The sequence below is a fragment of the Penicillium subrubescens genome (assembly GCF_028828155.1).
Source record: "Penicillium subrubescens strain IBT 31985 chromosome Unknown utg000001l_segment0_segment0, whole genome shotgun sequence".
NCBI classification, from domain to species: domain Eukaryota; kingdom Fungi; phylum Ascomycota; class Eurotiomycetes; order Eurotiales; family Aspergillaceae; genus Penicillium; species Penicillium subrubescens.
The window spans coordinates 4,177,977-4,192,021 of record NW_026643151.1 but is presented as its reverse complement, the minus strand read 5'-3'; the positions used below and the strand labels follow the sequence as shown (position 1 = coordinate 4,192,021).

The 14,045-nt window shown below is 49.5% G+C and overlaps 5 protein-coding genes across 5 annotated transcripts; 2 read left to right on the top strand and 3 right to left on the bottom strand.

Moving 5' to 3' along the window:
• Positions 1–173: 173 nt before the first annotated feature.
• rrg9 (mitochondrial ribosome assembly protein RRG9) lies at positions 174–1,001 on the bottom strand (the record flags this gene model as incomplete). The annotated part of the gene is made up of 1 exon (XM_057147390.1): positions 174–1,001. The coding sequence occupies one exon, from the start codon at positions 999–1,001 to the stop codon at positions 174–176; it is 828 nt and encodes a 275-aa protein (XP_057015276.1).
• A 275-nt stretch (positions 1,002–1,276) lies between these two features.
• On the bottom strand, positions 1,277–3,651 carry N7473_001449 (transcription factor domain-containing protein; the record flags this gene model as incomplete). Its single annotated transcript, XM_057147389.1, has 4 exons — positions 1,277–1,401; positions 1,453–3,271; positions 3,322–3,531; positions 3,583–3,651. The coding sequence occupies 4 exons, from the start codon at positions 3,649–3,651 to the stop codon at positions 1,277–1,279; spliced, it is 2,223 nt and encodes a 740-aa protein (XP_057015275.1).
• A 407-nt stretch (positions 3,652–4,058) lies between these two features.
• On the top strand, positions 4,059–4,844 carry N7473_001448 (2-deoxyribose-5-phosphate aldolase; the record flags this gene model as incomplete). The annotated part of the gene is made up of 1 exon (XM_057147388.1): positions 4,059–4,844. One exon carries the CDS (start codon positions 4,059–4,061, stop codon positions 4,842–4,844), a length of 786 nt encoding a protein of 261 aa, XP_057015274.1.
• Positions 4,845–6,194: 1,350 nt separating this feature from the next.
• On the top strand, positions 6,195–9,459 carry N7473_001447 (WD40 repeat domain-containing protein; the record flags this gene model as incomplete). Its single annotated transcript, XM_057147387.1, has 2 exons — positions 6,195–7,852; positions 7,911–9,459. 2 exons carry the CDS (start codon positions 6,195–6,197, stop codon positions 9,457–9,459), a joined length of 3,207 nt encoding a protein of 1,068 aa, XP_057015273.1.
• A 476-nt stretch (positions 9,460–9,935) lies between these two features.
• Positions 9,936–13,987, bottom strand: N7473_001446 (uncharacterized protein; the record flags this gene model as incomplete). Its single annotated transcript, XM_057147386.1, has 17 exons — positions 9,936–10,595; positions 10,650–10,919; positions 10,971–11,192; positions 11,264–11,421; positions 11,474–11,788; positions 11,840–11,991; positions 12,042–12,172; positions 12,221–12,452; positions 12,510–12,545; positions 12,602–12,653; positions 12,704–12,791; positions 12,847–12,926; positions 12,980–13,226; positions 13,280–13,422; positions 13,475–13,525; positions 13,589–13,642; positions 13,702–13,987. 17 exons carry the CDS (start codon positions 13,985–13,987, stop codon positions 10,107–10,109), a joined length of 3,006 nt encoding a protein of 1,001 aa, XP_057015272.1. The 3' UTR covers positions 9,936–10,106.
• Positions 13,988–14,045: the final 58 nt, after the last annotated feature.

Genomic DNA, 14,045 nt, shown 5'->3' with positions numbered 1-14,045 from the left:
TACTCTAATTTGGAGAGTTATGAGGCTACATCGTAAGCGCGGTTATTTAGTGGAGACAAGTTATTATACAGCGCTATGCGATGATATAGTAGTATACAAGATTGCGGTTGGCTTCTACCATAAGAGAACCCGCAAAGATAGACAAAAGCCGGCTTTTTTTGTGCACAGTCGCACTAGAACTCCCTCTCACCAGGCTTGTAAAGCGTATTGGCATCAGAGTACGGCCGAGAGGCCTTGGTCGACGGCCGAAGACCCAGCTCAGCCATACGACTCCAAATCCGCTCATGTCTCTTCTCCCATCGCTTGCGACGATCCTCGGCCTCGACTTCCGAGGGCCGCCAGCGACTCTTCAAAATTCGACGGATAGCCTCTGGAGAGACCTTGAACTCCTCCGCAAGAACAGAGGTCGTGAATCGGTCTGGGGCGGTCGCGTGTAAATGGCGAATACCTTCCAGCGCGTCGGGCGACAGTTTCTTAGGTGGATTCCATCCGTTGGGGAATTTCTTGTCCAAAGCATCCTTTTGAATTCGCCAGGGGTCGGGCTTCTCCTTTCTCACCGGGGCCTTCTTTGCATTGTCGAGCTTTTTTTCCTCGCGCGATTCTTTGCGCTCCTTGCGATCTTTAATTTTCGTTTTCGAATCGTCCCAGTTGGTTTTATCCCTCTTTGTCCTCTTCTTGGGATTCTCAGATGCCCGTTTATGCGACGACTCGCGACTGGGAGTCGTGTTTTGTTCAATTGGTGAGGATGAGGAGGGTGGAGTGGTAGTTGCTTGAGAAGTCTGGGGAGCGACCGATGTGGTGATCATATCGGGCGACTGATTGATCTCGATCTGGCAGGCTCTGGGAGTCGAACTAAATGGCCGGCGAGGAAGCTGTAGTGAAGGGCCAGCATAACAACGGAGGGCAGAAGGGCGTAGGTCGTGGTTGAACTCGGTGCGGAAGAAGCTGCGAAGAAGCGATGGTAAGGCCAGTTTGGCCGATGCAGCGCATTGGGTAGCCATGATGGATAATGAGCTGGCCAGTTTGTAAAAGTTGCTTGAGATGAGAGAAATTGAAGGTGAAGCTGAGAGCGAAAGGGAATTCCGCAGTGGCGATAAGATAGGGAGTGGCCTCCTGACAGGTCAGGCATCAACTGTAGATGCCAAGCTTTTCGTATGAGATTGACTCTATTTACGAACACCTAAGGTAATGTAGAATACACTTTCCGAACGTGAATTTTCTCTCGCTAATACACGAAGAGTCACTTGTGATGCCCATAGTTCCTTTGTTATAATTTCTAGTCTTCTGGCGGATAAGCCAGTCTGTCAAATCCCCAGATCCAACCTTGCTCAGGAGCAAATCCACCCCCCGGGCCAAGAAGATCTGGAAATAGTGGCTCCAGAGGGATATTCCCAGAGATTACTGTATGAATCTTGTTAGTATCGCTGTGTAGATGTTACTTGAAAGACACACCTTGATCAAAATCGAAAAGAGCCTGTGACATGGCCGGGTCCTCTACATAGTTAAACGTAGCTTCGTTGTCCAAAATCCTCTCTGTCATGGCGAGCATCTGCCCACTTTCATTCAGATGCTGTGCATTTGACTCGTCCCTAGAATAACCTGGTTGTGGTACAGACCGCTGTTCATCCTCGGAAGACTTCAACATCTCCTTCAACTCCTTTTCCATGACCAACTTTGTTAGTCTCTCTAGGATTTCTAACCCTTGTGTGTTAAGGGACGAATGCGCTCGTGATTTGAGAAGTGACTGCATACGTAGCAGTCGACGTAGACCCATTTTAGATTCATGAGATTCCAAGGCCAAAGGTTCCATGCTGATCAACACGCAAAGCATGACACCAGCTGTGAAAGTGTGCATGCCGATGAAAGCCGTGGCATAGGTATCAGCGGCAAGAGAGAAGATAGGGGTCTTCTCAATGTTGGAGGTGCTCAAAGCGGCATCACGACAGGATTGTAGAGACAGGTTCACGGTATCTCGGACGAGACTGCTGAGTTCTTCGGTTTCAGTCTCTGCGGGAAATTTCGACTTGTACGCCAGCAACGGTCGATGGACAAGAATTCTGGCGTTTTCATACGCAAGCTTCAAGGCAAGATCCTGGAGCTGATAGATATGAGCCTCGAATCTGGGACCAGAAGCACCAATATCCTGGTCCATCTCATCTATGGAGGTATAGGTAGTGGTGTCAGCACGATCTAGCCGTAGTTCAGCGGGTATCTCAGCACTCCATTTCTGCAGTCGGGCGTCAAGCGCCGAAACCTTGCGGACAAGTCTTTGAAGACTGGAAGAGCCAGTCGACCCGCCTTGCCGAGTCTCGGCCTTCAAGGATCCAAGCCCATACAGATCGGTAAGAATGTCATTTATGAGTACCGAGAGTTTCGACATCAAATACTTGTATGAGAGAAGAGTCGCTGTACAGTCATGCATCACATCGGCCGACGCAGGCGATTGACCAGTAACAGATTTTGCGGATGGGTCTAGAAACTCCACATCGCAATCCGAATCTTTGATGCTATGGGGATAGCCATAGGACATGGAGCAAAATGTCTCGATTTCGTATATGGCCCACCAACAACGTTTCCGCGTCTCATTCTTTCGGTAAGCCTCAGAGGTAATGAATGCTGTTTGTGGCAGTTTCCGATGCAGATTCAAAGCTTGGGCAATGCGCAGTCCACAGCCACAAACTGGCCATGCCAGCTCCGGCTTGCCATGGTACAGATAATACGTCCCCAGCAGGACACATGTTTGTACTGCCTCTAGAGACCCCAGAGAAACAATGTCGAGTATCTTAGCCCGGGTTGTTGACAAAATCCTTTCCTTGAGGTCCATAGGTGATATGCCATGCGCCTTGAGTAGATCTTGTCTGTGCTCGCCTGCATATTGTAATGCAATGGCAATCACAACAAGGAAAGTACTGATAAATCCTTGGTTCGGGAAAGACTCTATGAGCTGCTGCCTGGGTAAATCATACATCTCCTGCCAGGTTTTTCGGAAATCATCCTGATGGAAGATGAGCATGAACCAGTGGATCCGATCAAAGTAGGTGTCCACCAGCAAAGCTGCAACTTCTTGCGAAGGTAACAGTGATACCAGTTCTGCTAGTGCTGGTCGTGGCCCTTGTGGCCAAGAATTTGTGGTAGGAGGCCTTCCGGGCCTCCTGTCAGCGGGACGTGTGATACCTAGCCTCGGGCTCACCGAGTGATGTAGTCCTTGACCACCCGGTAGAGCATTGACTGACGGTGTCTCGGGTGGTGTAGAACTGTGCAAGCTAAATGCCTTGGTCAAGGTTAGTGGAGTTTCAGTGGCTCAGCGGCAGATTTACTTACTCCTTCCACTAATGACATGGTGGAACTAGACCATGGTCGCTTAGTGATACCAGCATTTTCAGGTTGCTCATCCTCCGAGTTACGCTTGTGCTTAGAACTGGTTTTTCTCCTTTGATCCTTCTGCGGCTTCTGAATTACTCGCCACTGATCTGCTGTCTCGCAGCCGACCCCAGCACGGACACATAACGTGCAAGGGCGTTTGATATCGCACTGTCGAGATTAGCGGGAATTAATCGGACGGAAAGTAAAGGCTCGGCTTACTTTGAGCTTCTGCCGACGACATCTCTGACATGCACTGCCCACTTTAGATCGTTTGGCTGGGGGCGCCATAGTAACTTGTAGATTGTGGTGAGTTGTTCGGAGAGCAGGAATGAATGCCTGAAATGGTCAATCTTCCGGTGGAACGGATGACAAAGCTCCAGTACAACCCTTCACTTCCATATTCTCATGAGCTTTGCGTATACAATTGATATGTTAAGCGAAAAATAGAATTTTCGGTCAGGTTAGAAATAGTTCTTGAATATCTATGGTTTATAGTGAACTCTGTTCCCATCTGATCCGGAGGAAAAATGTGGGTTATGGAGGGTGACAAAAGAGGAAATGATTCCACCGGAAGACGCGAAGGAAGTACAGAACAACTATAAAAAGGACACACAATCTCGTCCAGACTAAAGAATCAACCAACAGGTTTCTCTGAAATCAAGTTTCATTCTATTCACTCCTCATTCTATACCAACATGACTTCCAACAACACCATTTCTGTGACGCTGTCGCAGCTCGCCAAGATGATCGACCACTCGTTGCTCCATCCTACCATGACCGACGCCGACGTCCTAGCCGGCCTGAAGATCGCCAGAGAAAATAACGTCGCCACAGCCTGTGTGAAACCCTATCACATCCCAATAGCCATTCGAGAGTTGGCAGGCACTGATGTCCAGGTGTGCCCCGTCATCGGATTCCCCCACGGCAACAGCACCACCGAGATCAAAGTCCAAGAAGCCGCCGCTGCCGCCCAAGCTGGTGGTCGCGAAATCGACATGGTCGTCAACGTTGGCAAAGCCCTCGGCGAAGACTGGGAGTATGTCACCCAAGAGATTGACCAGATCAATCGTGCGGTTGTACGCCACGGCGCTATTCTCAAGGTCATCTTTGAGAATGACTACCTCAAATCCGAGCATATCATCCGGCTGTGCGAGATTTGCACGAATCTTGAAGTTGCCTTTGTCAAGACCTCGACAGGTTACGGATTTGTCAAGCAAGCCGATGGATCGTACAATTATTTCGGTGCGACGGTGTCGGATATCAAGTTGATGCGTCAACACTCGGGGGCCAAGGTCCAGATTAAGGCAGCTGGTGGTGTTCGCACTCTGGACGACTTGCTGCACGTCATGAGCTTGGGTGTTACTCGCATTGGCGCTACTGCGACAGTGGCTATTCTGGAAGAAGCGAAGAAGCGTGGGATTAGTGACGAGCCGGCGACTGTTAGCTTCAAGCCCATGCAGGAGAAGGTGGGAGGATATTGAGAGTTTTCCGGGAGATAGGGGAACCTTAAGAAATATGTTTGCTCAAATTGAACCTCACAATAGTCTTACTTGCTGTTCATATTGGTCTGTCTTAGTTGAGATGAAGGATTCCCTTCTCTCCTCTATATAGTCGCTTTGTAGTCCAAGTATCTACCTCAATCTATGAATAAAGATGAAATCATATCAAGTTTGTCTATACTACCTAGTGTGTTCTCGTTGAGTCGAAAAGAAAGATCAGAATTCTGATAAGCGCAATTCTCTATATCCACCTAATTTGTTCTAACCATTAAGGTTCCATTATGCTTCTTGAATGTAAGGGCTGGACTTCGAACGTGTACGCTTCATCTATGTTATGCATCAACCCGGAGAATATATATATCTCCACCCAGACTGCCATTCGAAGGATGTACATTGTTAATGAAGCACTTTTTCAAGAAACCAGTCCTTAAATCCCGAGGTCAAAGGCTCTTGAAGTTTATCATGAATAATCAATCTCACCAAGAAGCGGCAATGATATGTTAGTGATGAGACTAACAGTTGCCGGGTTGCCTGGGGCCCTGAGGGCCTGGACCCACCGGTTCATCTGGGGACAGTTGAGATTAAAAGACGAGAATAAGAAAATGAACAGAATTAAACAGAGGGTTTTCATTTGAGAATATTCTGAATAGTTACAAACTACTTATCTTATCTCCCATTTTTCGGTTAGGGTCTACTGTCCTCCGTATAGTTCTCCAATTGAACCCCGGAGTCCTCTAGCCTTAAGCCTCTAGCCCTCGAGACCATGCAGCTGCCAGCAGCTCCACTCGGCCCGTGCCATCCACAATAAAAGGGCCCTAGCAGGGCTAACAGGCCCTAAAATGGCCCCTAAGAGGTTCCTAAGGTCCAAATGACCAGTCCAAAACTGAGGTTCGCCAGATTCCCTGGATCGCCTGGAATGATCAACGGTGTTAGCGTGGAATGAAGCTCCCTCCATGTTTGTGTTTTCCCCCTCCCGGGTTGGGATTTTCCGGGAGCTTACAACTTCAGCTTCACATCTTTCTAATTTCCTTCTCTTCAACCTTTCCAGTCTCCAGATCTTCACTCCTTCAGCTTGCGCCTTGGTGATCACCCCGATCATCACCCACTCCAGTCCTTACCCCCGCCCTCACTCGTCATTCTCTCTCTCTCTCATCTCACCCCCCACTCCTTCTCCTTCTCCCCTCTACGGATTAGTCTCTCTCTCTACTTCAGATCATCACAGATCTCGATCTGTGATACCCCCACGCTTACACGAATGCGCCTGACCTGAAATGCCAAGACCCCGCCCACTCAGGGGACTCCGACTCTTCGCCTGTTCAGTCCCCCGAGGCGATGGCCACCACCACGCCCGCGCCCCTCAGCGCGAAATCCAAACTCGCCGGGCCTGGCGCCTCCTTGAAAATCACCCCGTCCAATTCTCCCATTCTCCGACCTGGAGCTCGCTCCCCGAGCAAATCTGCACACCAATCGACCTTGTCCCTTCAGACTGTACTCGGAACCACCACCACAACCCCCAATGGCTTCTCCAGTCACGACCAGAGTAAGAGCTTTGCGCTATGCGCCGGCTCTGCTGCAGTACTTGCCGAACTCGATGGCGAGGGAAACCTCTGCCAGCGTTTCTTTCGAGCTCGCCCGTCTGCAACGAGCGTGAATCCCACGACCACGTCCTTCTACAACCAATCTACTCCTCCAGCAACCCCGGACCCCCGATCGCGATCCCTCTCCCACATTCGTTCGAACCCGCATCTTAACGTCCCCAATGGCTCACCCTCGAACGAAGTCACAGAAAATGGAAGCCCACGCGCATGGTCGTCCAGAGAAAGGATCAAAGCAGTAACCAGCGTCTCCATCAGTCCCAATGGCCGTTTTTTGGCCGTGGGGGAGACCGGTTATAATCCTCGCGTGCTTATATTTTCAACCGCCCGAGACGCCTTACCCGATGTCCCCCTGTCCATCCTCAGCGAGCACACATTCGGAGTTTGCAGCCTCGCTTTCAGCCCGGACTCACAATATTTGGCAACCCTGGGCAACCCCAACGATGGATTTCTTTTTATCTGGGCCATCAATCTCAAGAATGGATCGGCAAGGCTTCATTCTACGAACAAATGCACTTCTTTCGTTCGTGACATGTGCTGGGTGGGCCAATCGCTGGTCACCACTGGTGTACGCCATGTCAAGGTGTGGAGGCTTCCGACTGCGAGACCGGTGTCTCCTACGAAATCCAGGCTGACTGTGGATGGGGCTCCATCGCCAAACCCGGCCCCGAAGGCCTTGTCTGGCAGGAATTGCCTTTTGGGACAGCTGAATGACCATACCTTTAGTTGTATCAGCAGCATTTCTGAGCAAGAGGCTGCCGTGGGCACCGAATCGGGAGCTGTCTGCCTCCTCGATGATCGTGAAGGATCCCAGAAGTTAACGGTGGTCACGCAGGTTGGATTTGCTGTCACGTCCTTGACGGTGGATTTCGACCGCGAGTCGATTTGGTTGGGTGGACGCGGCAGGAGGATGCAGCGATTGTCTTTCGAATTTCTGCGAAGAACCTCCACATCTTCTCCTACGTCTCCTACCAAGTTGGAAAAGATGGTGGTAGACAAGAAGACGAAAGTACCTGCCATCACCTGTATGGGCTCACTTTCTTCACATCTGGTCACGGTAGAAGCAACCAGGGAGATCCACATCTACCCCATTGAGACTTTGCCGGACGAGGGAGAGCAGGAGCACGGGGAGACATCGATGCAGGCGCATCGAGATCCAGTCCTGGGCATCCGTCCGCTCAAAGCGCCCAACAAATTCTCTGCGGATTTCTTCTCCTGGTCTCGCAATGGCTCGGTGAACTTTTGGGATGCACGCGGAAAATGTGTCGATTCGAAGACCGTGATAGTCGAGCAAAGCGTGGCCGGGGACGAAGACGTTGCCAATGAGTTGAAGGTCCTGAGAGCTGTGGACAATGCAGACTGGTTTGTCGCAGGTGATAAATTTGGAGTCCTGAGGTTTGTCATTCCTTCTTGTATTCTTACTGAAGCGTCCAAGCTAACGCACTCCTTCTAGGGTTTACTCGGGCGAAGATTGGGAGTGCATCGACGAAGCTCGCGCTCATGGAGGCGAGATTACAGATGTTGCCCTTCAGAGAACTGACGATTCATGGTTGGTCGCCAGTTCTGGCCGAGACCGCATGGTGCAGCTCTTCCAAAAAACATACTCGACCTTGCAGCTGGTGCAAACCATGGATGACCACGTTAGCGCAGTGGGACAAATCATGTTCCTAAATGATGGCGAGGGATTATTATCAAGCTCCGCGGATCGCACGATTCTAATTCGCGACCGTGCGACCAGAGATGAAGATAGTGGGATCTCGATCGCCTATCTCATCACAAGAGTTATTACCATGAAGGCCTCTCCAGTGTCTATGACCCTTTGCCCCGATGACTCCAACCTGCTTTATGTCTCAACCATGGACCGCTGTATCTCCAAGTTCGACATTCCATCTGGGCGGCAATTGCACAATTTCCGGGCCTCAGACTCGGAAGCAAATGATGCAGTGATCATGAGCTCATTGACAGTCACCTCTGAAATTCCAGGACAAAGCCCCAAGCTTCTGATTGGAGTCTCCAGCACCGACAAGTCTATCCGAGTATACGACTTGGAGAAAGATCACCTGCTCACAGGAGAGTTCGGCCACACCGAGGGAGTCAGCGATGCGCTGCTTCTTGAACAGACCGAGGAGTCTGACGACGGCCCGACGACCAAGCGAAGTCTTATCTCAGCTGGCATGGATGGTATACTCATGATTTGGAATCTCTGTGTACAACCGCAACTTCCTCCAGAGCCAAATGGACGAGACGACGAATGCCCCGTCAAAGAATCGACCGCAGCCAAACCTCCTCTCCGGAAGGTTCTCTCACGGAGTGAACTGGCCGGCTTCCAGCGACCTGACAACCCAAGCCCCCTTGGAACGCCAACCCCAGTCCGTGAACTCTCGCCCACACTGGGAAGGAAGATGTCCAAACTATCGTTAACCCCGTCCACGTTAAAGAACAACTCGCTCGCCGAGACGCCCTCTCCTCCCAACCGCCGCTCCCCTATCTCATTCACCCCAGACCCCATCCGAAGGTCCCCGTCCCCAGTCAGCCCCAGGACAAAATCATACTCCTCCGCATCCAAAAAGCCCAATAGTGCAAAAACCACCCACCGCCGCACATCAGTGGACTTCCGAACACGCACCAAAGCATCCAGCCAGCGCGAATTCGGCAGCATAGACATGTCCACCGAACAACTCTGTCGAACCCTACGAGCCTATCGCAAAAAGCTCAACGGTTCGACAAAACCGCTCCACGCTCAAAAAGAGCTTGAGCGGGAACTGAACCTCACATTGCGAGCTGTCAGCGCACGTTCCCAGAATAGCGATGAGAGTGGCGAGACAGAGACGGATAGTAGTGGCAAAGATATGGATCGAAAGCCAAGCTATTCGTCTATTTCGTCTCGATCGTCGCATATTCCTCGTCATATGCCATCGACTCCTTTACTACGACATAAAGGCTATAAAGGGATGCGACAGGTTTCGAGGAGTCGCTCTTATGATGCCAATGGCGATGAATGAACCAATTCGAATTATCTCTACATATACACCTTATTCCCTACTCGCGTTCTCTGCTGGTTCTCAATATCGCAAGTGTCAGCGGATTCTCCTTGCCTTTTATGATCCTCGACATTACTGGTGTCCAGTCGAGGGCTGCAGGCACCAATGAGCGGGAGTTGCTCATTCTCCTTTTATTTCTCCCCTCTCGTTTCTATTCTTTTGCCTGCTCATCTCCCTGGCATATGGCGACTCTCCGTCTATTTTCATTATCTTTCATTCATGCGTTTTGTTCTTGCATCACTTCCTCCGAAGACACGGAGCAGGGCAACTTTCGTTTCTGATTTTTGATGTCCTTGTTCTTTTTTCTTTCTGTTACCAGACTTGGACTTTTTTCTGATGATACCCACATTATTATTTCACCCTTTGGCTATGTCTCCAGAGCTTATACTTACAATTTAGACAGTTTTTCTTTATTTCCCTTTTGATAGCATTGTTTAGCCTGAGCAATTGATATTCAATATTATTATGCAATGATTTCTAGAGATACTAGGCCAGCCAGGTCCGATGCTGGAGTTTAGCGCTAACCGGATACAGCTGCTCCCTCTCTTTCTCATCCCTAAACCACACAGCACAGAGTAAAAAAAATACAGTGCTAGTTGATACTCGCACTAAAACAGTCCCTCCAATCGCTTCTGAAAGAGGCTCACCAGCTCCTCACCCTCAGTACTGCGCACCGACCCCGCTAGCCGAATAGCCTTCTCAGCCCACCGCAGACAAGCCTGATCATCCTCCGCTGAATAAAAGTCCATTGCCTGGTTGAATGAGCACTTCGCAAGGTAAAGGTACTCTTGCTCTTCGGTAGAAGGATCAAACGGCCAAGATACTGCTGGCAAGGAATCTCCCGGGGACACGTCGCCATCGGAGCGCGGCTTGGGGTCAGACATATCGCCCGTGGATTGGAGGAACTCGTCAACGACTGACTCGGCCATGCCATAATATGCGCCCGGCCATTTTTGAGAAACCTCAGGAAGCCGTGCAGAATCTTCAGACTTTGCTGCAGCAAGGGCAAACGTAAACAAGAAATGGTAATAGGCTGAGAGCTGATCTGAAACAGCCGGAGGGACTTCCCCAGCTCTGCGAATAATTTCCAGCATTCTCTGGTTTACCAAATTAGGCCAACACTCCAGAACTGAATTTCGGCGAGGACTTACCTTGATAGCGATAGCCCTGTGCTCATCAGGCATCTCGAAGGTAACAATGCAGTCCATCAAACAAATGAAAACGGTTGAATTGATGAACTTCTCGCTCTCGCGGACTACCGAAGTTAGGGCATTCCACTGTTTCAGAGCAACAGTGGCTTCGAACTCGATGATCAAGAGGTTTTCGAGAGCATTGGTACCCAGTGGGTGAGAAGTGGAGTACTCTGGTGTCTGATCTCGAATTTTTTTGATGGCCTCACAGATTTTTGCGTAGTGTTCAAGCTATAGGATATCAGCGCTGCATCGAGGGTGAGGCTTACTAAGCGAACATACCTTGCGGCTTGCATCGGTTTGAGTTTGAACACAAAAGGCACGTGTATTGGCCTCAAAATAGAGAAATCGGTAAGCAATGAGGCCGAGCGGTAAGGAATCTGATTCTTCTTCCCCGTCTGATCCCTCTTCTTGATCCGATCCTTCTTCTTGACTCTTCGAGGGCATGATTTCGGGATCTATGCTCTGGATAGACTCATGTCTTTGGATCGAAAGATCAAAGATCTGTCCCACAACGTGACACCCTGTTAGCGATATCCAGTTTGGGTCTAGTGAATGGTAATGAGTAGACAAACATCTTTCGTGAATTCGAGGACTTCCTCGATGCCCTCCGCGTGGAACATGTTGAAGACATGCACGGCCAAGGTATACGAATACAAACCAACCGACTCCAACTCGCCAGTCGAGAAGGCCACACTCGTGCTGCCGAGTCCTCGCTTGGCCCATCTTAGAACTGTGGAAATCAGCATCAATTCCAAGGGGGAGGGAAATGTATCGAAACCAACCTAAATTCACCAAGCTCAGTACATCCATTTGGGATACATCTTGTCCTCTTTCCATCTCATTTAAGAGAAATAAAAGTGGAAATAGACAGGACTCGGCCACTGAGAGCGACCCTTCGCATTCGAAACCGTTTTGCTCGACCATGACTTCCTCTGGAAAATCCTCTACGAGCATTGTGCATCTCATGGACTCCTGAATACAGTCGATCACCAACCGCGAGTTTTTCAGTTCTGCTGCCGCCGCCGCACAGCTTCGAAGGAATTTCAATTGATCGAAAGGAGATGAATGACTCGACAACTCGCAAAGGTAATCCTTCACTACTTACATGTTAGAGACAATCTAGACTCTAAAGTGACGAAATCACTTACAATATACATCCTTCTCATCGTGTAATGCCAGCTTGAAGAGAAGGCCTTGAACTCCAGGGTCACACTTCGAGTCATTCTTCACCACGATTTGGTCCAAAATCTGCCGAGTCAAAGTGACGTTGTTGTTGTCAAAGCAAACTGTGGCCAGACTCCTAGAGATATCTTCAGTGTTGAAGTAAAAGTTGAATTTGCATGGACTTACTTCTGAAGACCCAGATTGGTAGAAACGAAGCGACCTTTGAAGACTTTGCTTTCCAGCGCAAGCTGGCACCACTTCTCAACGACGTGCTGGCAAGACATACCATCAGATCCTTCAAGAAGGTTCAGAAGGACCTGCATATTTATTAGTAATATGGAATTGAATTCATGCTGATTTCTTACCGTGAAGAAGGCATCGGTTGTTTCCTGGCTCATCATTTCGATTCCCCGCGCTTCAAGGATGGTCAGTGCCTCCTTCATGACTGCTATGCATGATTCATCAGGAATGTCGAGCTTATGTGACAGGGTGCCGACTATCCGCGGAAGTCGAAGGAAGCAATTTTCTATCCATTCACGCCTCTCGGTGGGCAGAGAGTTCAGCAATGACTGACATATTTCGAAAGCATGATAGAAGCTGATTTCGAGTCAGCTTTTTGTCTCAATGGGAACAGACTTGTGAATGCCAACAAACCTCAGGTGCATCGAATATTGGATATACACAATGAGACTGAATCAAATCAGCAATGATGACTGGCATACCGTGTTGATTATAAGGGGACTTACTTTTCGAATTCCTGCTCAGTGTAATCTGGCCGATTGATCACAGCCTTCATGGCTGAACTTTGTGTCAATAAAGAGATTTTCTGAAAATATGGAGCGCCTCACTCTCAAAGAATTTATCATTCTCCTGATTCAGCCCTAATCGCATCATCTCTAGCTCGAGGTATTGTACGGCAGGGTTCTCTCCATACTGCTGAAATAGATCTTAGCCACGAGCGACTGGGATAATGCTGATGAATGATACTTACTGTCTTCAGTATATCCATTTGATCCTCGAGCTTTGCGGCTGCCTCGGGGGTATTGGCGCTCAGGAAACTGTAGGCACATGCTGTGGTATATCAGCGTATTTCGTTTCATGCATTCACTGACCACAGGACTGACCGAGATGATGCCGAATGTAGAAGTCGAAGTCTGTTGAAATCAGTGCTTCATCATCTTGATTCTCATGTAACTGCCCCAGCGCGATTTCGAGCCATTTGGCTGAAGTTTCATGCTGGTCAGTTTCGAGTGCCATCCGACCAATGCAGAGACATTGCTCAACAATAGTAGAGCGATTTTTGATTGTAGCCTTCAACGGAACCTTTGTAAAAAGGTGATCAGCAATATCGGGTCGCCCCTGTTTCCAAGCCTAAGAAATTCGATTAGCAGGAATGTACATTGGATGACAACACCTAACCTCACCAGATACACCCGAAGCATGTAGTATTCGGCAGTGATAGAGTCCAGCTGAACCTTATCGATGGCCGAGGAATCTCCTTCCAAGGAATCGAATCGCTTTGCTGCCGCTTTGAGGATCTTGAGAGAGCAGTCGAGCTGGTTGGTATCTGCCGCATTGATCAGCTGCAGCCACCACACGTATCCGCGGGGCTCAGGTACCGATGCAAACACGACTCCCTTCAAAGGCCACCTGCAGAACCCGGATATGGCCTGTGTATGGATTCAGTCACATGTTCCGCAGTCGTTTACTGCACTCGTCTGGTTTCCAAGTACCTGGAGCATTGGATGGGGACGCAAGGTCGAGCAGTGCAACGGCCACGGCCAACACTATCAAGAATGGATGTCAGATTGTCTGTCTGTGGTGTCCATAGTCAGCTTAGACATACCTCTGCCATTCTTTGTCTTCCGTTCTTCTTCATCTGTGCATGCTTCCATCATATGGATGCGCCAGACATTCCACAATTCCGTTCCCACCGAATCCAGCTTCGATCGATCTGGGGTTGACAGATTCACCGTATCAGAGACTTGTTCAATCTGTTCCTCGATGGCCCGAATATCGTCTTCAATTGGAACCGTGGAGGCTTTGGTGGACTTCTCAGTCTGCCATTGGCGTGTTGAGACGACCAATACGGCCGCCAGATCTGCCAAAGCATCGGCTGTGGACGATGTCATGATGGTAGGCTTGTGTGATGGGATGAGAGACTACACAGTTGATGAGAAAACGATTGAA